A 25,964-nucleotide genomic window follows, 5' to 3' on the forward strand; every position below is an offset into this window, starting at 1 on the left:
AACTGGTCAAGTTTTGCTATGACTTTTGGTATCACAAATTTGTATGTTGGGAGTTTGACGGTTTTCTTTTTTGTGCATCTCTGTCACCAAAAGACAGAATCCGTTGTTCATCTTTTTGGCTGCAGCTACTGTAACACCAGCCCAGTGTTTCGGGTGGCAGTATCGACTTCTGCTATTAGCATTCACAGACTGAAGCTCGTTGCAGTCTGGTCCTGTATATACCACAACCGAAGCATCTCACTAACGACACCAGTGCTGAGCTCTTAAATTTCCGAGACTGTTTCAGAGCAGATGTCTGTAGCAACAGCAGCGTCCTTAAGAAACAAACCACGTGCAAGGTCTATTAGTCATCTGAGCTGTGTGGGTAGAGATTCTAGACTAGGGAATTCAAACAGCGGTGGCTGGATATTTAGTTATTTATTAGGAAGCTGTGTATAAGTGAAGCAGCAAAAAACCACAAAAGACATTACTTGCTTCAAGTTAGTAATTTAGGCTGTTTAGTCCGTGGCTGTTCTCATAGCTCCCTGCTTGGAGGTGTTCCAAGGCCAGCTTGGATGAGGCTTTGAGCAGTCCAATCTAGTGAAAGGTGCCCCCATCCATTACAGCAGGGCTGGATCTAAATGATCTTTAAGGTTCCTTCCAACCAAAACCATTCTGTGATTTTGTGATTCTATGGGATACCTTACCCTGTTCTAAGATAGATGTCTGAGCCAGGTGGAATAAATCACATTCTAGAGATACCTCTAACTCTCTGTTAGAGTCCCACCATGGAAGCAATCAGTGTAAGCCCCGCAGCTTGCTTTTAGACAGCTGAAGGTACAGGCAATGAACCCATCAAACATGTATCTAAATCTTTTTGCTGGTTCGGAGTGCAAGACTACATTTGCTTTACGGACGAGCAGGGTGAGCTTGGGTCTACCTGCCAGGCTGTTTGCACACATCCTTAACTCATCCTGACCTTCACATGGATAAGCACAATGGGCTGTATTTCCCATCAGACAAATACGGCAGCAGGCAGAATTCTTGCAAATTGTCCCAGAATACTCTCTGGGTCTGAAACTTGTTTTGTTTTATTGAATGCTGGATGCAGAAATGGTCTCACTAATGCTTATACGGGGACAGTACTACTTTTAGTTGCTAATCCTCTGCTTATATTCAGGAAGATCCCCCTAGCTCTTCCAGACACAGTTCTGTATTAGGAGATTATTTGGTGGGTTTTATTATCTCACTTTCAGAAGGATTCAGAATGAATTGCTACTTTCTGAAACAATGTCTCATCCTGAAATCAAATACATTTTCTATGAGCATAATAACTATTTTAAAAGCTGATAGTATGCTTAAAATCCAGTATTATTTCAAACACAGAAAAAACCACTCATCTTGTTTAGCATTTTTTTATCCTAGGAGCCTTATTTGCTCTTGAGATCTTTATTTAATTTAAACTCTAAAATCCCTACAATTATTAGATGAATAAACAGTTTCTCCTCCTGCAAATGTGGCATGTAATTTTGAGCCTTTTGCAACATTTCCCAGAGGTTCCCAAGTAGACTGGAAGCTTGCCTGTGATAAATAAATATAGAAGTTAAGATGTATGGAACTAAGAGGTCTGCAGTATTATTCACAGGGAACGGCAGGTAGATTTTTATGCAATTTCTTCCACTCATGGACATTCATTGACCTTTCATCTATGATTTGTCACTGGAGAAAGAAAAGAGGAAAATGCAACCTGTGAACTTTTTGCTTTATCAAGGGCTATGAAATCTTTCACTCTACTATAAAATTCCAATCAGATCAGATGTCGCAAACAGAAAAACTATGGCTGGCACAGCAGATCCACCAACTTCAGTAAGTAAATGCCACCAACCCTGAGCCTCTATTACTAGATCTTACATCTGGATCTTTGACGTAATCGAACAAGATGCAAGTGCCTGTAAAAACCACACCGCACCACTTTGGTTATTGTAATAAAGAGACAGAAAAGAATTTTTGGATCTTCTACGTCAGTTTGCTGATGGTGCCAAGAAACACGAGGAGCACCAAGGGTAAATGCGAGCAATAAAACTGACTAAGTTGACTGAAGAAGTATCAATTCACTGTAGCAAAAAAGGAAATGCCAGGAGACCAATCAATTAAAATAAGATGCACAAGTAACTGCAGATCTGTGTGTGGCAAGTATTTTTCTCACTGTACTTCTTTTATGTCCCAGTGCAGCAATGCATGTGTGGAAGCGTCTTACTGCATCAAGACCAAAGGCATTTAAATCACAAATGAAAAGACTGTCTACAAGTAAATGCAGATGATAGGTTTAGGGACGCAGATTAATCTGTGATCAACAAGACATGTTTTATTGATCAGTAAGGGGCATGAAAGATGATTCTTAAAAAGTTGTTTCTTTCTGCTTCCACTTCAAATTCACTGACAGCTGTATTTTACTTACATTCTTCTTTCATCTTATTGTTAAATGTTGGCAAAGACTAGAATGTTAATTTTAGTGTTTATTGAATAATAATATATGAAAATGAATTTATATGCTTCTCTCTATGAATGACATTCTATTATTGAAAGTTATTAATCAGCACATTCCGCTCCATCAAAACTAAATTTTTGGAGGAAGAGGAGGGGAGGAGGTGGAGAGGCAGTTTGGAAAAATGCAGTACAGTGGGCTGACTAAATCTGAGTACCCAGTCTCTGAAAATGCAGATACCAGTGTAATTCAAACCATAGTGATGAGATACAGAACAGTTATACGCAATCATAATTACAATTTATATACCGTCAATATTAATAGCAGTGTCTATTTGAGAATACAGTTTTAAAATAGGTACATACAACTTTATTAAGTATAAAAAGACACCGTGCAGAGCACAATACAATATATATAATCTTTAGTTCTGGTAGTTCTCAATCTTCACTGTCTTAATTGATATTATTACCAACGACCATTGGATAGAATTACTTCTCTGTATAAAATGAGGCTTCTCTGAATGAATTCATGCTGTTTGGTTTTAAAAATACAGTGATTTCCTTTCAATGGCTACTTACATTTATCAAACACTGTCAAGACTGTCGGCTAGCCTGCATCTGGTTTCTAACGTATGCTATGATATTGCCAATTTCCCCTATTTTGTTTTGCCTCTCTGTGTTTGAGAATAGATCCTTCAAAATGCTAATTGCTTCTGACTTTGTCCCAAGTTAACAACCAAAACACTGGTTCAGACCATTTCTACATTCCTTCACATTACTAAACTTCCACTGACATCAGATGGAATTTTCAACATGCGGGGACTGTAAGGTTCTTTCCTAAGCTCCTTTTCTCACCCAGTCATTTCTGATGAAGCATAGAAAGCATGCTGAAAATTATTACTTTTTAGAATTTGGGGCCTCAATTTTCTTATTTTCTTCGAAGTAGATGACATTTATAGCCTTCCAGCTTTGACTAGTTTCTTTGGAAAAGCAGACACGTAAACTTACAAACTTACTTATAAATTTTGTTTGCACATTCCAATTTGGTTTGATTGAAAAAAAAAGAAGTCAGAACTCCAACTTCAAGTTGATTTAAATGATAATGTGCAAGTCTTAAAAGAAAAAAAGAACACCTTATATTTCCTCCTCTCTAAAATATATTAACATTAGACTGGAAATAAATTAAAGAATACAGAAAAAGCTGAGATTATGCTATCACAGTAATATCTGCCAAACAAAGCTTGGTCTTTTGCTAACATTAGCTTACTACATTTGCAATACATGCTAAGCAAAGACCCTACTTCTCTAACAGGTACATTCAGACAATATATATTTTATGGAATAAATATATAATATATCCAGTTATAGATTTCTCAATAGTAACTATAATAGATACAAGCAATACCTACGTTTAAAAATACAGTTCTAGGATTCCCTAACTTTACTACTAATAAAATTAAAATTGACCTAAAACTTTCTCACTCTGTTGATGTATAATAAAATATATGGAAACACCAAGAGTAAAAAGCCAATTGCTTCTACAAACGGAATACTTTATAAATATAGTAAATTGCTATTTCCAGAGGGAAAATTGAAAATTATAAATAGGAAGTTAGGTTAAAACAGCTCTATAGTACAAAGTGGTTATGAAGTGTAATGTATGAGTTTGATGTCTGTGGCAAAATTTTGAACTGATGTAGCTGTTCATTTCTGGAGAGAATTGTAGAGAAAGATTCCGGCCCCAAAAGCAGCCAATCTTGATCTCCTTAAAAACTAAACTTTCAGTGACTAGAGAAAGCCAGCTGGCCAATTTGTCAGAGTAAGGAGTGCAAGATTAGATCAAACACAATTATTTGGAAGCTCTGAACTTCTCTGCTTTGTAGGGTTTACTTATCATACTGCTCTCATTAAGAACAGAGTCACAGAATTACTATGTGTCTGTGACTACCATATGCTGGAAAGCCTTATCATGAAGGTACCTTCCCTACAGCTGGCTTAACTACATTATCCTTGTACTGCACATTCTCCAGATGAATTCTGTTTCATGTTCCTGTAGTTGTTTCCTTTTGCTGGAATACTGAAGTACAGCTCTGGTTGCTTGATTACTGAACTCTTGATCGAGGCTTTTTTTTTCTTGAGAATAACCTAGAATTAAAGAAACAAATGTCTCAGAGCAAGCACAAGGAATTCTGGACTTAAGTTACTGGCTGTCACTGCCTGCCTTTACCTTACTGGCTCATGAAAATATTTAGGTAACTGAAAAAATGAAAAACTTCATGTGAGACTGTGCTATTTGTATGTTTGTCTCCTGCAATGGAACTGCTTTACACAGAAACCCAAAACTTACCTCACCAAATACCAGTGCTTATATCTCCTGTCTGATTTAAGGCCCTGAGATGGGATTTAGATCCCATTAAGAGACCTTGTTTGCATCAAGAAAGCTGGAATTCTGTTGGTCACAGGACAGGAGGTCTACAAAGTCAGTGTTCTCCCCCCAATATCAACAGAGGTCGCTGTCAACATTAATACCAATGAAATTGTCACAGGGAGCTTCAGTTCCTGACCATCTGGGGACTTTCTGAGCCACTTGTAGACTCTTACTAGTACAAACATCCTGTTTGGGAACAGCTGGTATGAGATGTAGAGGATTGGAATGGAAGTCATTTGGACATAAATGTATTCATATCACAAACTGACAAAGATTTCAGAAAAACCTGCATGTATGGAGAATCTCCATACCTCACTTGCCATGTGTTTTGACTACACTGGGAAACTTGCAAGCCTCTTGGAAGCTGTTGTAATACTGAGTATCAGTCAAGAGTGAATAAAATACTTCCTACCAAACTGGAGATGAGAATTAAGCACTTGTAGGTTCTCTGCAGAGGAACCACAGAGTGAAGTTTGAGTTCCTTGTAGCAGGTTAGGGACTAGGAACACTTTTCTTCGTGTACCAACAACAAATCTTGGCATTCTGTTGCAGACTGGCAAAAGCCTAGTTGCAAACACATTAAATTGTGTCTAAATCTGGTAAGATATTCTTACTTGTCGTAAATGCTCTGTTTTTTTAATTAAAAACTGTTCCCAGGAACCATAGACTTCCTATACAGCCTTACTTGCAGATAAGCCGGAGCTGCATAGTAGCTATTGATCTCTGGGCTATCAGTCAGAAAATGGCTCCAGAATTTCACAGAATCACCAGGTTGAAAAGACCTCTTGGATCATCGAGTCCAACCACTCCTATCAACCACTAAACCATGCCCCTGAGCACCTCATCAACCCATCTTTTAAATACCTCCAGGGATGGGGGCTCCACCACCTCCCTGGGCAGCCTCTGCCAGTGCCCAATGACCCTCGCTGTGAAATTTTTTTCCTGATATCCAGTCTGAACCTCCCCTGGCACAGCTTGAGGCCATTCCCCCTTGTCCTGTCCCTGTCACTTGGGAGAAGAGGCCAGCTCCCTTCACTCTACAACCTCCTTTCAGGTAGTTACAGAGAGTAATAAGGTCTCCCCTCAGCCTCCTCTTCTTGAGGCTAAACAACCCCAGCTCTCTCAGCCGCTCCTTGTAAGACTTGTTCTCCAGCCCCCTCACCAGCTTTGTTGCTCTTCTCTGGACATGCTCCAGAGCCTCCACATCCTTCTTGTAGTAAGAATTGAACACAATATTAGAGGTGCGTTTTTTTAAGGCCTTTCATCTATTTTCGAAATGCACTTTTACTGGGATTAGACATGTGGAAATATACCAAAGAATGGGTTGTCATCATCCTTACTGCAGTAAGTGCTTGATGCAGCCCTGAGGTCACGTCCAGCCTCAAGACTCTCCAGCCTTGGGCTGCCCCCACCCTACTGACAACCCAGGACCCCATGTCAGCCTCTGCCCCAGTGACCCTGCACCAGGGCCAGTCTCCAGTTCCCACAGCCTTGCCCTGGCTTGCCACAGGATCCACCAAGCCAGTTCTACCCACAGGCCACATCTCAGCCTGTCCCTGTTCCCAAGAAGGTGCCCAACACCCAGTGCTGGAGCTGTCCCAGTGCTCCCAGGCTGCCCCACTCCAGGCTGGGGCTGGGACAGGTCCTGGTGCCTGGTCGTGCCCTGATGGACCCCCAGAGCGCAGGAGCCACTGGCCCAGGCGGGGTGCCATCAGTGGGCTTTAGGGAAGACCAATGAATCCTCTCACCTACGACATATGGTTTTGCTGTGTAGTTTGCTGCTGTTGCTGCTGCTGAATGAGCAATTGCTGCTGTTGCCGGCGCCGAGCTGTTCTTAGTTTTTCGAAGCGAGCCTCCATCTCCTCCAGCACCTTGGGAGTGTAGCGTACCACCAGCTTGACGCTGTCCTTAGCCGCCTTCAGTAGCTCCACCGCCTTCTCATGGTGCTCTCCTTCCACGCTCTGGGAGCAGAGAGAATAGATACAATAACAAAAATGCTGCTTTGATCTAGAACTCTCTCCTCTTTTTCATACAGAAAGGCTGTTGTGGTTTTAGGAAGTTTCCACACCTTACATTTTTCAAGGGACCATTAAGGGAAAGTGCTGAGTTAAGTAAGATTTGTGCACTACTGGGAACGTGTTAATTTTTGTATTTTAAGTAACCCAATTTTGTTTTAGGTTGCATTGTAAATCTAATTTCTGGTCTGTGTGAAAAGGAGGTGAAGTACTCAACAAACTTTATGCAAACAAAAATAACGTTAAACACCTCAAATCCCACAGTAAAACCCCAAACAATCTGTTTGCAAGGTACAAAAATAAATATTTAGATGTTGGTAAGAAAGAAAGAAATTAAATTACAGTTCCTTTCTTACACCCTGGCTGTGTTCAGATCCTGCAGGGAACATCATGTGGTGATGAAGCAGGCACTGAGCCTGCTGCTCCCAGGGAAAACTGGCATCTTAGAGACTTAATGGCATTGCTCATATGTTTAACATTTATATGACGTGGGTTCTCTATTGGAAATAAACTAGTCTTTATGTGGTCAGTTGTAAGCAATCAAACATTAACAACTGAAACACTGTAAGTTCTTGCTGCAGGAATATATATTTCCCCTCCCCTTCTGGAAAACGGTTTACAGTAAAATGATATCTACTGTGAAATCAAAAGTATTCCCAAAGGGGTTCAAGCTCTGAATTCTAAGCTAACATAGTTTGAAACAGTAAATCTCCAAAAGGGGGAGGTGATTCAGCTGTGAGGAGTATTTAATTTCTACCATTAAATAGACTGACCAGAGTGCTTTTTCAGGCATGTGGGGATTGTCCCACACCTTAAGAGAAAGGGAGAAATTTCTGAATGGTGTATGACTGCCCACGTGTGTTATAAGATACAGAATCATAGAATCACCAGGTTGGAAAAGACTTCTTGGATCATTGAGTCCAACCGTATATTTCAACGAAAAAAAATTATCTCTGCACAGAAAAAATAGGCCGTGCAACTGTGCTCTTTACATGCATTTTAGACCATCCAAAAAATAAGTAATTTTCTTCCCACATAATATAAATCAAAGTTTTACTACATGCTGTGTTTTAAAAGTCTTATGTACACCACACTGTTTAAATGAAACTATACTCACAGACCTCCAAAGAGAAACAGCAGCATTCAAAATATTTGAAGTTCAATTGATGCTAAAAGAATAATTTAGCATCGTTATAGCAACTGTCTGAAGAAAATTCTTTCTATTTTCATCTCTCCTACTTGACTGAATAGCATTGTGTAAGAATAAGAACTACTTCTGCTGTGGCACACTATGAGCTAGATATAATGATTTCGAGGTTTCAAAAAGCAGGCACAGTACACATATACATACCTAATATAAGCAACACGACTCAGACTTACCACCTTGCTAGTTATCTTCCCATTTCCTATTAAATATCCTTCAATGTATTTTTCCAAATAATTATTTCATGGCTGGGTCAACTGACTGGACTCAGGATTTTCTATGGAAATGTTAAGATGCTTCAAAAATAATAATGTAACCTAGAGAAATGTTGAATGTCATTTCAGGTGCTGCAATGATTACCAGAAAAAGAGGAAACCTTGAAATAAATATACATTTGATTGTTGACAGAGAGAAATGACTTCATGTTTTTGAACTGTATGTTAATGAAATCTGTCCAGTCAGTCTCCTATTCCAAGATCTTCAAGACAATTCATCATCAGTGATGTCCAGAGTAGTCTGAAATTGTGATTGGGATAAATCTGCTGTACAACCACTGCTACCAAAAGTAATTTGGAGATAAAAGAGTTTCCTTAGAAAGACTTGAAAGAGAGGAAACTGTTCTTGGATAAAAAACAGTGAATGTATCTATTGCTCCAAAGAGAGCTAAGATAAAAATCTATAGATGCACAGCGTGTTTTGAGAAACTGCTTTAATGAACAAGTCACAGAAACAAATTAAAACCTTTTCTCCGTGCCCCCTACCCCATAACCACTTAGTATTAGAAGAGGCGATCACACTGCTGATAGTTAGGTATCTTCTATAACTCACTGCTTCGTGAGGTGGTGATACCGGCTTTTTTAAACACATTTCTCATCCTGCAAGGAACTATATAAAACTTGGCATTGTTTTGCATTTCATTTTCTGCTTGTGACTTGTGGTTAGTGCGATGCGGTATGGGCATTCAGAGGAAGCGACACTGTTGTGATGAGTCTTGCTGTAGAATGGTATGAACTTATAACAGGCTATGAACAAAATCCCAAGCTACATGAAGTAGCTAAAATATTAATTTGCTTTCAATGAGTTGGATGATTCTAACTGACACCAATAAGCAATTTTGATTGTATTTCTTTTTTAGGAGAATAATCACAGACTCACTAGGTTGGAAAAGACCTCCAGGATCATCGAGTCCAACCATTCCTATCAACCACTAAACCATGCCCTTGAGCACCTCATCAACCCGTCTTTTAAATACCTCCAGGGGTAGTGACTTCACTCCCTCCCTGGGCAGCCTCTGCCAGTGCCCAATGACCCATGCTGTGAAAATTTTTTTTCTGATGTCCAGTCTGAACCTCCCCTGGCAGAGCTTGAGGCCATTCCCCCTTGTCTTGTCCCCTGTCCTTTGGGAGAAAAGGCCAGCTCCCTCCTCTCCACAACCTCCTTTCAGGTAGTTACAGAGAGTAATAAGGTCTCCTCTCAGCCTCCTCTTCTCTAGGATAAACAACCCCAGCTCCTTCAGCCGCTCCTCGTAAGACTTGTTCTCCAGCCCCTTCACCAGTTTCGTTGCTCTTCTCTGGACACACTTTAGAGACTTAATAATAATAATAATAATAATAATAATAATAATAAAATAATAATAACAGAACAAAATTTAATACTTCATACAACTTAGTAACCTGTATTTAATTCATAATTGCCTGTTCTCTTTCACATTTGCCTCTGGTCTTGTTCTTCCAGTTTACAGCCAGCATTTTCTAATTAGAAATGAAGGGTTTGACTTTGTTGCTATCTAGGTCAATGGAAAACTCCCATTGACTTGAATAGTAATGATATAGAATTAAGCCTAAAGCTGTGAACCATAACCAAAGAGTTGTAGGTGCACAACTTAAATAGAAGAGCCACTTGGAGCAGGGAAAAGAGCTTAAACCACCAAAGGAAGTTGTTTCGCTGTTTGATTTCTTCCATCCCTGCAAACTTCTGAGGCTGCACTGGCCAATGACTCCCACTGGTATCTGTCATGCCTGTATGAGGGATTTTGCTGACTGGACTACACTGGTTGGGACATTACGAGGATCTGACACTTAGGTTACTTTAGAACCACCCACCAAACATGGGATTAATTTTTTTGGTTTTATATCTTTATTTAATATGTAATTTTTGATTACATGCATTTGTATATACTTACATCTGTATTTGCCTTACTGCACTGGCAGATTGAATCAAAAAAGGGATGCAAAATACTGTAGAGATAAGTACAGTTGAAAGAGCTGCAGATATGGTGTGAGGAAACCCCAACTGTATCCAGGCTCACAGACTTGTCATAAATATAAAAGAAAAAAATCCCACTCTCTTGCAGACAAAAAAAGAGAATCTGATTGTTACTCCACAAGTTGAGAAACTGAGAATAATATTTCTAATAGGTATCTGTAAGCAAATGCTTGGGTGAGAAATTAGTCATTCTAAATCTATTTTGAATCCCCTTCTATATCTGACTCACACCAGGTATCTGACAAACGCAGAATCTCTGCCAGATATGAACGGCCACCAGCAAGTGCCTCTGCTGAGCTGTCTGCAGGGCTTACTGCTTTCAATTTCCTTTACTTTTAGGGGGTGTGGGACAAACGGGTGTAACAAAAGGCCCAGCATAATGAGAAAACACATTTTTAACATCCGGTGAAATAGCTCAAGGAACAATCATACCAGTCATGCTGGGATAACAAATCTGGATTCTGAACACACAGCTCTAATTTTATGTTGATAACTATAAAGTTGGATAACCACCAACATTTGAGCACAAACATGTTACAGATATTTCATTTTCATATCGTGTTCCACCGCTGAGCCGTCTGTTGTATTGTACATACTGCATATTATTTGCTTTTCTCCAGCTAAATTGAGAGAAGCACAGAGTGAACTAGTCCTAGTGAACAATGTTAAATTTAGACCTTTTTGTTCCTGTCTCAAGCTGTCTGCAAACAAATTACCACTTCTATAATTTTTGCCTTTTTATGAATTATATTGTATAAGCTTAGTTCAGCTCAAGGCCGGTTTATGAACAGTTGCTCATAGGCATAATTTCAATTGCAACTGCAATTCAACTCAAATTATGTTGTTTAGAGTCTGAACACAAAAACATTTCTGTTGCATCTGAAACAACTTTGTCCTGTGCCTACATGCAATTGGGAATTTTATATTGTGGGTTTTTTTGCTACATTAGATAAACACATGCTCTAGAGCACATTCATGTAATTTTTTTAAGAGCACCATGAAACAGAGATGACAAAAGAGTAAAATTTAATGTATCTTGACATCTGAAGGACCACCACTTTCCTTCCTGGTATTTGACCACGCATTGTTGACAGTAACAGGATTTTTCAAGAACCATGCATCAATTAGTGGATATGAGCTCTTTATATCTGCCTTTTTATTCACTTGTTGAAAGAAGTGCTGAACAACAATATTATTTGATCTACTTCCAGTCAGTGAAGTTCAGGCAATTTACTTATTCAGTTCATTTCTTTTTCCCTGAGACTAAAAGATCTTTTTGGTGGGATTTCTTTTCTTGTTTTCTGTCTTTTCTTTCTTGTTGCATACTGGAGCAAGAAAGCTTCCAGACCTACCAATTCTTTCTTTGAGAACATGGTTGATAGAAAAAGTGGTAAAAAGTCTGTCTAAAGCTGATATTTTGTTTCAAGAGAAAGGGAACAGCTATTGGTCAGAGAAACGGAGGACAACATGAAAGCATGTAGAAACTAGCATTTTTTTCATTCTTTATGGGCTGGCAACAAAGAGGAAATTTAAGTTGGAAAGTTTTATGTTTATGACTGGATTCAGGAATTGCTCCTACGTGCCTTTGGCGCATTTAAATATGAAGTTCAGATGGGGGTTTTGCATGTAAAAGGATTATATTTTCATTAAGAGAAGTGTAGGGTTATATGAATGAGTATGCTTACCCTTTCAGTACTTTACACTCCCTTGTAAAAGGGAAGAAAAAGCAAAATGAAATGCAGAATGTGACCCGTATCATGTAGTCAGCACCTTATTTTTCCTCTCTATTCCAACAGCCCTTTTATTTTTACCTCCATACTGACATTCACAGTGGAACTACTACAAAACATTCCACCCTGAAGCACTGACTTAAATGAAAAATAACTACATAAAAACTGTACCTTTTTACTGAAAATATATGCTCCCTATATGTGTTGGTTCGTACAGATGGTTTCTCTGACAAAGATATGATAGCTGGATGAAAGAAACCTGGAATATACCTTTCACTGCAAATCAGAACCAGACGTGCTCAGCAATTTGTTTTTATTTTATGTGTTCAAATGCTTCGAAGGCAACAAGGCTGCACAAATGCCACTGAGGCATCACGGTGCCTGTAAAGGCCTGGGTGCCTCAGAGGCTACGAAGTGCAAGAACTACAAAGCCTGTTATTATGCTTTTACTATGAAAGGAATTTGCAGAATTATCAATTAAGAAAGACGTAGCTTCCTTGGAAATTAAGCATGTGATGTGAATAGAAACAAAGCTCTTCAAGCACCCTCCATTACAGAAATTACATTTACAGAAATTGTAAACGGCATAAATTTGTTGATGCAGCTTTGCCTCACTGCACCACAAATGCACACAGAAGGTCTCTCACAGAGCTAGTGTTCTTTTTGTTTCATGTGGCTGCATTTTAAGTCATGGCATTGTAACAGCTGTGAAAAATGAAAATCCAGATGAAAATGAAAGCTCTATCAAATTTCCACATACCACTCCATTAACTGAAAGCAGCTGGTCCCCCCGTTTGAGCCCTCCATGCCTTTCTGCCACTCCTCCAGGAATGATGCGAGAAATATAAATAGGTGAATTTTGCTCCTTTCCTCCCATGACATTAAAGCCCAGGCCTTCATCGGTCTTTGGCAGCTCCACCACTCGCGGGTGTGAATGGCCTTCGCTTGCAGCAAAAGCAGCAACTGTTGCCTGGAAGAAAAAAAAAAGTGATTTGGCTATGTAAGGAGAACACTGATATACACTCTGTTGTTCATTTGCAGGAAGAATTAATTCCTGTGAAAACACTTCAGTATCTTACTCTGACTCTCTCTGACTATTTGAAAGCATTGTAAAAATATTAAGTCCCATGCCAATGCTTTTGAAATAAAGGAACAGGCAGAGGAATAGAGAGTTTAGGTGACTTGTCAAAGATAACGCAGAAAGTTAGCAGCAGTGAGAAGTAGGCACTGGGAAGCCTGACTGTGTGGTGGTGAACACTAACGGTAACTAGTACATTTCTTCTTTGCCTTTTCACAGGGAGAAAAATTATTACTGTGATAATGCGAGCTCTACTGTTCCTAGTTGAAATAAAGGTAGATGAACTGAACTGTTAACTCTCTGCTCTGCTTTCAGAGGTACGGAATTGTTTATTTTATCGTTCGTGCGCTGAAAAAATCCTAAAAGGATATTTTTATTTTTAAAAGTTTAATTCATAATCTTTATGAAACCTTGCAAATTAAATAAATCCTGGAACAGGAATAAATTTTTTTTATAATATAATTCAATCAAAAATTTTATTGAAAAATTAGATCTGAAGACAATGGATTTATGAATCAATTAGAAAAAACTTAGATTGTTAATCTCACTCTAAAAAAAAACACATAAGAAAATCTAAAGCTTGCATCCAGAAAAATATTACATCTTATGCTTCATTTTTCACTACAAGTATTTGTCTACTTATAGATCTTAGTAAAACATTAAATAAACATTAAGAAAATACTGTATCTTTTTCAATGTGTGATTTTAGTCCAAAGTGCTCAAACAATTCTGCATTATGCTAATCTTTTTGGAACATCCTAATAATGTCTATGCTTAATAGAAGCTAGTGGATGATGTGACATAATGGATCATTCTTAGTTACATGTTTTTGCACATGCAGACCTTGTCATCATGCATACATTTTATGTCAGACATGAATGCACAAGGAGAATGCGATGCAGACAGCCCAGAAATAACCAGGAAATATTGCGATATTGAAACATTGCTCTGTAAACCTGCTGTTCTATATGAATAAGAAATGAGAATGGCAAACACTAATTGGATTTCTCCCCATTTACTATACAACATAGCAATAAATGCTATGTTTACCTGCAGTGTAGACAAATCAGGATTTCACATACACATTTCTCTAAACAGAACCATAAGCCTTACAAATTTGCATTGCCCATTAACTTTCAATTAGAAGAAGCTAAAAATCAGAACTGTCTACAGAAAAGTATGTTTGATTTACTAAGTAAAATACATTGCAATTTAGTGTATATTATGTTATTTGTTGGCTACTATAGAGCTTGTTTTTCTAAAATACTGTAGAAATAATTTTGTAACATACTCTCAACCTTCACCTTCTGATATAGCTTTAAATTAAAATCTCTTAAATACATAATGGTAATATCTTAGTTCCATTAGGATTTCAGGGAGTTCTGTCACTTACTTCAACCAAGTGGGACCATGAGGAAATAGGTCTAAAAAAGATTTACGGCTTTTGCAGGTTTACCTGTTTTGCATAGTATATGTTATACCACCCAGAATATAATGTGGAGTACAAAATGATAATGGGAAAAAGAAAGCCATGGTGGATCTCTCTGTTTGGAAGAATCTATTTTTGTGCATGTTACGGAAATACAGAGCATATTTCATACTGGCACATAGAATGGGTTCTTTCATGGTTGTGTGAATTCCCTTAAAAAATTATCATTTTAGTAGTAACAGTAAGGTAGCTGTCATGGTCTAAGGACACGAGAAAGGCAGGTCCACACGGACAAAGAGAAAAAATATTTTTTTTTAAAACAAACACTGTATCAGAAAAAAAATAGGCTTGCATTTGGCTGTGGAGTATCTTGATCTTTTTGTCACTGTTCATCCTTACCACTTGCTCAGTCCCTACAGTTCTTATTAGTTAAAACTGGAATTTTGACTGTTTAGTTTCTATCTCCCAATCATTGTGTCCTCTCTGGATGAGCTGTATGGGAAAATAGTCCATTGAAATATTGGCTGTTGCAGGCAGACTTCTAAAGAATGAACCAGTAGATTTGCTTTTGCAAAGCAACTTTTCAAAAAGCATCAAATTCCATAAAATCATTCTCTTTTCTTAAGCTACAGAAGCAGCATAAAGGTTGAAATTTTCCATTATGATTGTTACCTGGGAAGTAGCACTGGTTCTAGACTCTGGGCTGCCACTGATGTCTAAATTTTCTTACAGTGTACACACGAATACCTGAAACACACACGCGCACAGTCAATTACTAGGTCACTTTGGTTACACGTATTTCAACAGTTGCACATATCCTACCTTTGCAGTGGCCCTGGCTCGGAATTCGGGGCAGCCATTAACAGTTATGGTTTCATGCATGTATTGATACACCTAAAATGTTCATGAAAATAAAATGAAATTAATTATAGAAGCACAACAAGGACTTTATTTTAACCCAGACAGGACTATTCATGTAATCATACAGTGTCTGCTAAACTCATGCATGCTTAGGTTTACAAAGAACATCAATCTGTGTTTCTCATGATACTTTGCAAACTTAAAACTGTATGTCTCCCAATATGATTCTCTTCCCAACTCTAGCACGTTGTTTCCCCAAACCATAGAACCAGTTATGCTCTATGTTATCAAAAATTGAGATCTACAGGCAACTGAATTGAACATACATGATCTGAACTGTTTTCAGTGGTGCCTTAGCCTCCAAAAATGACTTCTTTGTTCTCTGAACTTCCCTATGAACTAAAGATTTAAGAGACCAATATTAAAATAATATGTAAGTTGCTTGGCATCCAGATGCTGAAGAATGGAAGTGAAAACTACATTTTGGAGAAACGTCACAGTTCTGGTTTCCATCAACCATAGCTAGGAATGGCAAAACCAGATGGAAGTCTGCTGGGTCAGACACAGACAACGGGTAAGATTATCCTTTAGAAAGGAATTCTATATTCACATAAATGATATAAAATCAACATTGCCAATATGTACAACCTTCTATCTGTTATTTTTTTCTGGTAAGCACTCTTGGCCCACTCTCTCTGGTCCTTAATTCTCCCTTTCAAAGATCTTCAGTAAGGAGAAAGGAAAAGGCTCTCTCACATTGCCTTTGTTCTCTAGATTTGTCACACTCTTAGATTAAAGATATCAAAAAATTACGTGATACTAGCCAGTTATTTTGAAAGCAAATTAAAAAAATAATATATAACATGGAAATTTTTTTTGAAAGACAAAGGTGAATGCAAACAAACAAAACATTTTATTTAATCTTCTTACAAAACCATCAAACCTAAAAAAAATGTTCCTATATGCCACTGATCTACTCTGAGCATGTTCTTGACCTACCTCATCAGGAACTTTGATTTTTCATGTGCTTTATGTCTCAGGCTCCATTCCTCAGAGCGAACCTTTGCTACTATACGTTAGCTTTCACAGAAATCTTTTTCTTAGGGTCCTCTAGGAGTGTGGATTCAATTGTCCTTTCCAAAATATATTTACTTTTCACTGATTTGGTGACACATCAGCAGGAGTACCAAAACTTCCCCCCTTGGCAATGTAAATGTTACTTTGGCAGAGAAGGTGTCATATCCTGTACTTAATTGAGCTATAAACATGAGCTCGTCCCAGTAGGTAGAAACATAGTGGGACAAAGGCAAAACTTTTCCATCCCCCTGTCCTGATGACTTGTTATGCAGTATCGTAATGATGCATCTCTCCCCACCGAACCTGTTATTATAAAACCTACACACCGATGAACATATTCATACAAATTTTTAAACGGAATTAAGATGTGTGGTTCGTTTCTGATTACACTAAAAAGACATAGTGGTAATTAAGCACTCTTGAGCAGTAAAATGTTTGGGATGACTGATCCCCAAACATTTTTTGAGGGATATCATACACAAGGAAAGGCAAAAAAGGAAAGGAGATAACAAATACAATCCAGACCTAAAATTTGCTATGCACTTTCACAGTACAGTCTTAAGGACTTAATTCAGAAAAACTTGGGCCAGTGAAGAGAACTGAGACAACGGGAGCACGCTGAGAAGTTTTCTGCTTTCCCCATTGGAAATAAAATCTTGTTTCTATTAGTGAAATTGAGATTGACCTCAGTAGAGGCCAGGATTTTGCCTTTAATTTTAAAAATATGGAAAACCAAGCTCTTTTATAGCCTTTAAAGGATCTCTGGTTTGTTCTCTCTTTGTATTGGATGATGCCATCCCAAAAATGAGTTGAGTCTACATAGTCAGCATCATCCTAGACAGATCAGTTCAACGTTTATTGCACTATGTTGTAGGACATGTTCTTACATAAGAACATCTACAACATTACATAAGAAGAATACTGTGTAATTGCAGTAATGAATCATTAAATACTTGCAACTTCAAAACTCACACTGTATTGAGCCACTGATGCTGTATTTCTTGATCTCTGTGTCCCCCTTTAACTTAAAGCATGAGAGCAGATTGTACATACCATTTCTGCTTGCATAGCTATAAATTCTGTGGCTGGCTATAATGTCTAAAAAGCACATACTCGATTACTGATGTTTAAATTGCTTTGAAAACAGAAAATAAATTGCTTTGAAAACACAAAATTCCAGACACAGAAGAGTTACTAAGAAGTTCTTTAAAATATTCATTACTAAGGTAGAATATCACAAACATGAGCTGGTACTGATACATTCGTACAATTATTTGCTAGGTTTGATGCCACATAACTTCATATTGTTTGCATCCTACCAGCATCTAGCTGGTAGGCTTTATAATATCCCATACCCTGGTAACTAGTGTGCATACTGGTAAAAGAAGAAACTCAACAGTGTGTGATTAATATGTTAAAAATGAATCAACCAAATAACAAAAACTGTGAAAAATATGTCACATAATATTTGGATTCATTTGTAAAAACTCAAAAACAGATTTAAAAAGGTGCTTGGCAAAGAGTTATCAGTGATTATGATATCTATAGCACAGTTAGGAAAATAATCCTTGCTTGTCAAATCTCACTCCCTATAAGCAACAGACGCAATCAGTCTTGAATATCTCCTTGAGGCATTCATAAATCTAATTCTCCTGTTTGACTGTTACATAATGTTTAATGTAATTGGAGTTTAAGAAGGATAAAACTTACACCTACACAAATTTCTTATTAAGTCAATTTAACAACCAAACACAGATTAATCGTACCTGCTTCATGAAGCCCCTGAAACTAATCACTGCTCATTCTAACACTGCACAAAAAGCATGCTGAGGTCCATAAATAATTGTTGTTTGCCTGTAGTCACACTTACTCCTTTATATATGCTGTTCTCAGTACCACCTTAGTCACGATTTCTGCACAAAGAAGTCATTCAGCTGCCTCTTCTATATACACACGGCAGATAAACTGAAAATGCTCTTTGTTCTCAAGCTAAATAAAGGGGTGCTTAAATCCTCCTGGAGTGGAATATAGCTTTTTGTTCCATGGTTTGTATATCACAAGTAATTGAAATGCGTTTATAAAATCATCCTTATGATTTACCCGTACATCTGATTATACTTTTAACACAGAGTGAATCTGAATATATACATTCGCCTGAATCTAACATCATCCTTAAGATGTCCTATTGAAATCTTCTGTAGATTTCCTTATTTGGACAACTATCGGTACAGAGGAAGACAAAAGTACAGAATTCAATTACAAGCACTTGAAAAGCTCCTTTAAGATATTTTGTAAAGAAGTCTTTTAAAACAGTGACCTTTATTGGCCATGAAAAATGAGTCATTCTGAAAGACATCACTGTGTAATACGAGTTGAAGAAAGTCAATTCACATATGACTGAATCACAGACTGGTTGAAGTTGGAAGGGAATTCTGAATGGCATCTTGTCCAACGTCCTTGCTCAAGCAGGGCCACCTAGAGCCGGTTGCCAAGAACAGTATCTAGATGGTTACTATATGTTACTAATTTGAAGAAGAGCTGCATATCTATTTTTATATATACAACTATTTCTTTTTATGGTGTCTAAAAGACTACATGGTAGTTCAGTAATATTTGCTGACAGGCTTCATACACAGTCTGATGGCCTACTGCCTAGGGAAAAAAATCCACAGTTCATTAATAATAGAGATTAAATTACAGGTGAAATGTCAATGTTTCAAGATGCAAAGCTGCAGCTGTAAGGTAAATGGTAATCTTTCAGATAATTTTCCCCCACAGTGATTTCTATCAAGACCGTCAGTGTCTGTATGTGAACATTTATGGGGTAAAAGTGTGACACAGACAGGGATTTGCTCATAGAGCTCTCATTTGCATTGCGGAGCTAGATGTACTCAGCTTTGTTTCCTCTTTCCTGTGGTGCAGAGAATGTAATGGTCTCATCAAGAAACACTCCTGAAAGTGTAAATATAGATCTCAGACTTACTTTTTCAGCTTCTGCAGGTAGTCTCCTCAGACACCATAATCTAAAGTTATTCTCCCACAGTACTCAAAAAACCCAAAAAGAGTAAGGGAAGAAAATTACAACTAGAAAATCTGAACTTGGAAGTGAATCCTCTTTGTACCGTAGCACTTCTTGCTGGCACAGAGAAATGTACATTACTTCTCCCAGCAGGAGCTGTAGAGAGACAGATGCAGCAGGTATTATTGTTATGATGATGGTCCTCATCCCCACACATTCAGCTGGGAGGCAAAGCAGCTGGTATAGCATTACTGAACCACAGGAAGGGGGACTGCCTTACAAGTACTTTAGGAACTAGCTTCGTAACAAAAATTACTCCGTACAGACTCATAACAAAGCAGCACGCACTGGGCTGGCCTATTGAAGTCAATGCAAAGCTCTAGGAGGAGGTCCAGGAATACCAGTACACTTAGCAGCCTTTTCTATAAAGATGGCTTGAAGCAACATTCTATTTACAACCTGAATGATACAGCATCTTTTCTGCTGAATTATCTGATTTACAATTTAATTAAACAGATTTTGTTCCATTAACTTCTGTATGAGGTCCTCAGTGCTTCCTCCCTTGATGAAATACTATATAATTCTAAGCGCAACTGCACCTGCAATAATGATGTTCAACAGATGTTAAGACAACTCAGTCTAAATATCAGAAGGAAAGAGTTCTGAAGTAGAAATCATTTTGCAACAATGAATGAATGTTCAGAAAAAAAAATGCAAGCAAAACCACAAAGCAAAATCACAAGCAAAACCCAAGACAGAGCACTTTGCAATTTAGACCTGAGGAGTAGCAGCCCCAGGTAAACTTTTTTAAGGTTTATAAGTAAGGAAGCAACCTTTTGGAAAATATTGGGGGTTGTTAGCACATGAGATAACGTATGTAAGATGTAGTAATCAGCTGTGTTTCCACAGTGCCTGCAGCATGATAATATAGGAAGAGACATAAAACTCTTCCTTCAAGAAGTCACAATCTAAGTGCCATAGGTAAACAGGTTAAAAGGTAGAATGCAGAAACAACCTGCAAAGAGATTCATAAGTGATGTTTAACACATATATGGCATCATCTGGGTTTAGTTTCTTTAGTTCCTTTGCCATATTTTTTATTGCTTCAATGTAGAAGAAAATTAAATATCTATTTTTGGAAGAAGTCTTTCAAGGAAGGGAAGACAGTACAGAGGGGAGAGCTGGCATGAGAATAACCAGTGCAAGAAGACATAATTGGTTTCATTGCATTAGGTAGTCATGCCAATGGAACAGTAGACATGTGGGCATCCTTGCAGAACTGAGTTTAAACTATAAAAGAGAAATTATTTACTTACACATCAGTATGATGACTCTGCCACCAGCTACACTGAATCCCTGTGTTCCTAATTGCCTTCATTGTTGGAAAGGATTGAAGCAAATATTTCTCCCTTCTAAGATGCCAAGTGGAAAGGAATATCTCAGTCAATCTTCTAGCATCGTGAGAGGAGCTCCTATCTGTGTGTATGTGCTTTATTAAGCACAGCTGCTGGCCTCTCTCCTCCACTCTTCCCAAAATCTGCAGCTCATTCTCAGACCTTCAGCCTCCTTTTGACCTAAGAGGTGAGGCCCACATATCATCTCATTTGGTCTGTGTGGGACGGTTCCTGGGGCAGAAAGACGCCTGCTCTTGTGACAGGAAGAAGTTACAGTGGGAAGGTGCACTGGAGAGCTGCTAACCTCCACTGTGGTGCCTGCGAACGCCTTGTTTTAAACGTTGTAAACACTACAAAGATTGGGAGGGACTCCAGTCACATTTTACCTCTTGTATACCATAAAACATGGAACCTCATCTGCCAATTTCTGTACCAATCATAATTTTTGCTTGAACTACAGTGTCTTCAGAAGGGTTTGTGAATTTCAAGCCTCCAGCTTGTTTAGGAAATTGGTTAACAGCATTTCTATTAAAAACAGATTATTTCTAAGCTAAATTTGTCCAATTTCATGTTATAACTCTCGGGTGTAATTGGATCTTTTTCATGTCTTTTGGTAATCTTTCCTTCTTCTCCACTGGAAGTGTTTCTAGTTCTTTGCCTTTTGGATATCTATGCCCTTCCAGATAGGTTTGTCAAGATTTTAAACAGTATTTGATTTCCACAAAGTAGTCCACAAACCAATCTAATTATCATAGAATCATAGAATAGTTTGGGTTGAAGGGATCTTAAGGATCAACTAGTTCCAACCCCCCTGCCATGTCCATTTAAGACAACATGCAAACAGATGAACACATAAAAGTGGGAAAACAAGTCAAACACAACCAGCAGCATATATAAGTAGTGTGGAGGTATGCAGCTCACCAGACTACCCTTCCTCTTTTATAATAACTTTTTACCTCTGTAACCTTACTCAAGCTCAAAACCAACGTAACGGCACACTTTCATTCAGCCATAAACCCATGACAGCTCAATAAAACCAGAAAATCTCTAGTGATGGTGTGTTTATCTTTACTTCTATAACTCTTGAATACCAAGTGGAATCTCTGGCTTTGTGTCTGTGTTCTGCTTTTTTAAATTGTCTCCTGTGATAAGCATGCTCAGGAAAGCACAGCTACATCATAAAAGCATGTTTTCTCCACTAGATCTACAACGTTTAGCTGAGACACTGCACTAAATGTGTTCACATGTCCAAATGACAGCTGTTCCATGAGGAAGTTGAAAGCACGCTGATTTTCTATTCTAACTAGTTGACTCAAAAAAAAAAAAAAACCCAAACAACAAAACATTGTTTCTTCTTAATAGTTATTTTTATCTTTGGTAGTTAATTTAAAAAATGAGGAAGGGAATATTCTGGATGACTGAAGAGAAAGAGAATTTGAGAAGATGGTTATCCTAAACTACAGTCCTTCAGAAGGACATTGACAACTTCAGAAAACCCTGGGCTGTAGAAGAACACCACACAATCATAGAATGGTTTGGGTTGGAAGGGACCTTAAAGAACATCTAGTTCCAACCCCCTGACATGGGCAGGGACACTTCCCACTAGATGAAGCCACCCAAGGCCCCCTCCAACCTGGCCTTGGAACACTTCCAAGGGAGGGGGAATCCACAGCTTCCCTGGGCAACCTGTGCCAGTGTCTCACCACCCCCATTCTGAAGAATTTCTTCCTAATGTCTAGTGTAAATTTTCCCCTTTCCAAGTTATAGCCAACACCAAGAATGTCATGTATACACATCACAACTTCAAGTTTACAATAAACTTAAATTATTCTTAAACAAGATTGTTTGTGCAAAGGAATTACAAAGGGCCACTTTGTTATAGGTTTATGCCACGTGTTTGATTAATCCCAACAGAAGCAAGAATTAGGCAATCTCATACCCATACTCAGAGTGCATGGCGTACATGTCTTCAATCTGTCCCTGACATTAAACTGGCAAAACGTCTTCTGACAATGTCAAAAGGACAAATCAATGAATGGCCGTGAGTACAGTGAGGTTGAAATGGTAGAAAAGTACCCTTGAGAGGAAGGCATAACATATACTATAGGGCCTACTGGAAGTACCAAAAATTCAGTATTATGTAACTTATTTCCTGCAGCTACTGAATTTGGACAACTCGTAGAAGAAACTGCTTTGTGACAACTAGTCTGTATTAATAAGCTATTTATATCTGACAGAATGTGGTCATTCGAGGTTGCTGGCATTCTGCATAATTTTACATGATAAGCTTTCATTATTCTGTAATGTTTTACATGTTTGCATAGGGAAAATGACTAGTGTCTATTTTCAAAACCAAACTTCTGTCATAACAATCCCTCTCCATGAAATAACACTGCATAGATGTTGCCACATGCGGTAGGGATGCTAACCCATTAAAAAGCTCAAACCTGTAAATGAAACTCAGTCTTGTTTAACAACCTGATGAGATGAAACAGTTTTAATTCCAGAACATTTGGAAGAAACATTATGAATGTTGGCTTTTACATTTTCATAAAGGATATTTTATTTAAAAGTTTCTTTCTCTGTGGGGTGGGGGTTATGGAGGAAACTAGGTCAGTTTTACCAAAGTGAAAAAAATGATCTGAATCTTGATGCATTATTAAGCTGTCCTTAGGCAGTAGAAGAAAAAAAAAAAAAAGCACAGACCTGAAACACTGTTCAAAATAAACAATGTAAAATCACTGTAAGGGTATAATATTTTAATATAGGGTGGAACACTTCATGGAGACTCCAGTTAAAATACCAAGGCATAGCTTGCTCTGGCATTCTTTTCATTTTTTTTGTGTGGAATAGGGTGGTGATCACTCTGCTCTGACAGTATCTGTGTTGCTGCCTGAAAGCTGAAGCTGAATCAAGTTTTGGTACTTGAGATCTTGCCATATGAGGCTACGCCTGTCCAAGAAACAACCCAACAGGGGTTACATAAGAGGGCCAGGATCCTTTTCCTCCCTTCTGCGTGAGCAGAAGAACAAAGCAGGTGTACCAGGAAATGCGTGCTGTCGCATCCTGACACATATTGGATGAGTCAGCTGAAACTCTCCTGGTGTTGCTGTTAGGACACTCTGGACACCTGTGTGCCCCCTCTTCTTCCTTCTAATGTCAGATCTGTCTGTAAACATCACCCAGGAAGTTGCTTGGCATCCTCTTAGGAATAATGAAAAATAGACTTTTATTTGCAAATAAAAATTACTTGTATGAGGAAAAATAAAAATTGATTGGGTCATTTAGTTTATTTCATGTCCCTTACGCACTGTTCTATGCTGCATACTAAGTCAACGGCAACTATGATCTAATGTCTTTGAAGATGTCATAGGTGCCTCAGAAATCGTATCCTCTGCAATCACTAAACCTTAGCAAAATACTGTCCTAGAAGTCTCTTTTGCTGCTTCTACTGCAACATATTGGTATCAAAAGAAATAGCCACATATGTGATTAGTAAATTCCCGTAAGGCCACTTGGAATTTATAGCTAGTAATTTAAAATTCTCTCTCTTAGACCTCACTGACAGTTATTTTTGAGTTCAGAAATATGCCAAGTGTTAATAAACACTTTCTTCAGTTTATCAGTATGTCTGTATATACTGTTGGGGCTGCTGCATGCAATAGTCATATTCCAAACTTTTTAACAGATTTAAGGCAGAGAGAAGGAATAAAACTGCTGTTTTTTGTTTATAATACCAACAAAAAATGTAGCTGAAATGGAGTTTTAAAACAGTTTTACAATTTCTTTTCTTTCTGAAGGCACAATTAAAGAATGGAGATTGAGCAGCATTTCTCGGGAGTCTCATCAGTGATAATCATTTAAGCAGAAGCAGGGAGATACTGAGGGTCCATCAAGGCAGAAACAGTGGTGCAGTGGCTTCCAACAACCTGTCAGCGTAAATATTCCTCAGTAGTTCACCTTGCTGCTTTCTCTTAAGAGAAAGAAGCAGGTTTGAGACAACTGCAGCAAAGGCTGTTCTGTTTATTCTTAAGTGTTTTACATAATCAAATATGATACTGCAACAATAAAATAAAACTATAATGTGAGGAAAACAAAAAAGATGCTGAGATGCACCACACATGTTCCAAGGGAGCCACCTTCTGCAGCACAGACAACTGCAGCCGTGTGCAGAACTAAGAACATCACCTGAGCACCACTCACCAGAGTATAGCAATCCAGATAAAGTGTGATACGAACAGGATATGTCACTGCTTTGATTCAATACACTGCAGCACTAAAATGTTTATCTTTTGTGAAAGACACAACTACACAAGCAGAGCACAAATGCGTGTACATATATAGCCAGCAGCCAAGTTTGAAAATTGATCTTTAATCAAAACCAATGAGAGAAAGCACTGATTAAGGATCAGTGATAGAGTCTGGCCCCAGATTCTGGGGTAATACATCTGTGAAATCAATGTATTTAGCTTTAGGCAGCTAAAAAAAATGACAACAGCAGCTGTTTGAAATCTCCTGCAGAGAAGTCATGGAAGTCGTAGGGACTTAGTAATTGCACAGAGGCTTAATAATGCCTTCTTGCAGATAATGCTTGAGCAGCTTGGTAAATTCATATAATTGCCATTAATGAAGGCCATCTGCTGAATGACAAGGTAATCATTCCAAAAGTTCTCATTCATGCCATCCAGGGCCTGCAAGCAATGGAGTAATGCTTCCATTATTTATGGTAAAGGGGTAAATGAAACTTCATTGTTTTTCAAAATTTGTGTAATTTCTGGTTACATTCACTCTAAACAATAGCACATATTTGAACACAGTGGGATAATTAAAAACAAACCCTAAACAATTCTATATTTACTGCTAACTTAAGCTTTGTGCTGAACTTTCTAAATGCCTAATTCAGCACGGTGGCAAGACAAAAAGCAGGCAGCCCATCTTTTGAAATGTGGTCTTTTTCCTGCCCTAATTTGCATACACTACAAATCCTTCTCTCAACTCATG

The 25,964-nt window shown here is 38.1% G+C and overlaps 1 protein-coding gene across 1 annotated transcript in view; it reads right to left on the minus strand.

Annotated features, from left to right (window-relative positions):
• Window positions 1-581: 581 nt before the first annotated feature.
• The window catches only part of LIN7A (lin-7 homolog A, crumbs cell polarity complex component), a 54,742-nt gene continuing 29,359 nt past the window's right edge, over window positions 582-25,964 (minus strand). The window contains exons 3-6 of the mRNA XM_054080142.1: window positions 15,435-15,506; window positions 12,866-13,075; window positions 6,640-6,852; window positions 582-4,608 (exon numbers count right to left, since the gene is read on the minus strand). Of these exons, the coding sequence (XP_053936117.1) occupies window positions 6,640-6,852; window positions 12,866-13,075; window positions 15,435-15,506 (495 nt within the window). The 3' untranslated portion in view covers window positions 582-4,608. The remainder of the gene's footprint in view (window positions 4,609-6,639; window positions 6,853-12,865; window positions 13,076-15,434; window positions 15,507-25,964) is intronic.

The sequence above is a fragment of the Cuculus canorus genome, chromosome 1 (assembly GCF_017976375.1).
Source record: "Cuculus canorus isolate bCucCan1 chromosome 1, bCucCan1.pri, whole genome shotgun sequence".
NCBI classification, from domain to species: Eukaryota; Metazoa; Chordata; class Aves; order Cuculiformes; family Cuculidae; genus Cuculus; species Cuculus canorus.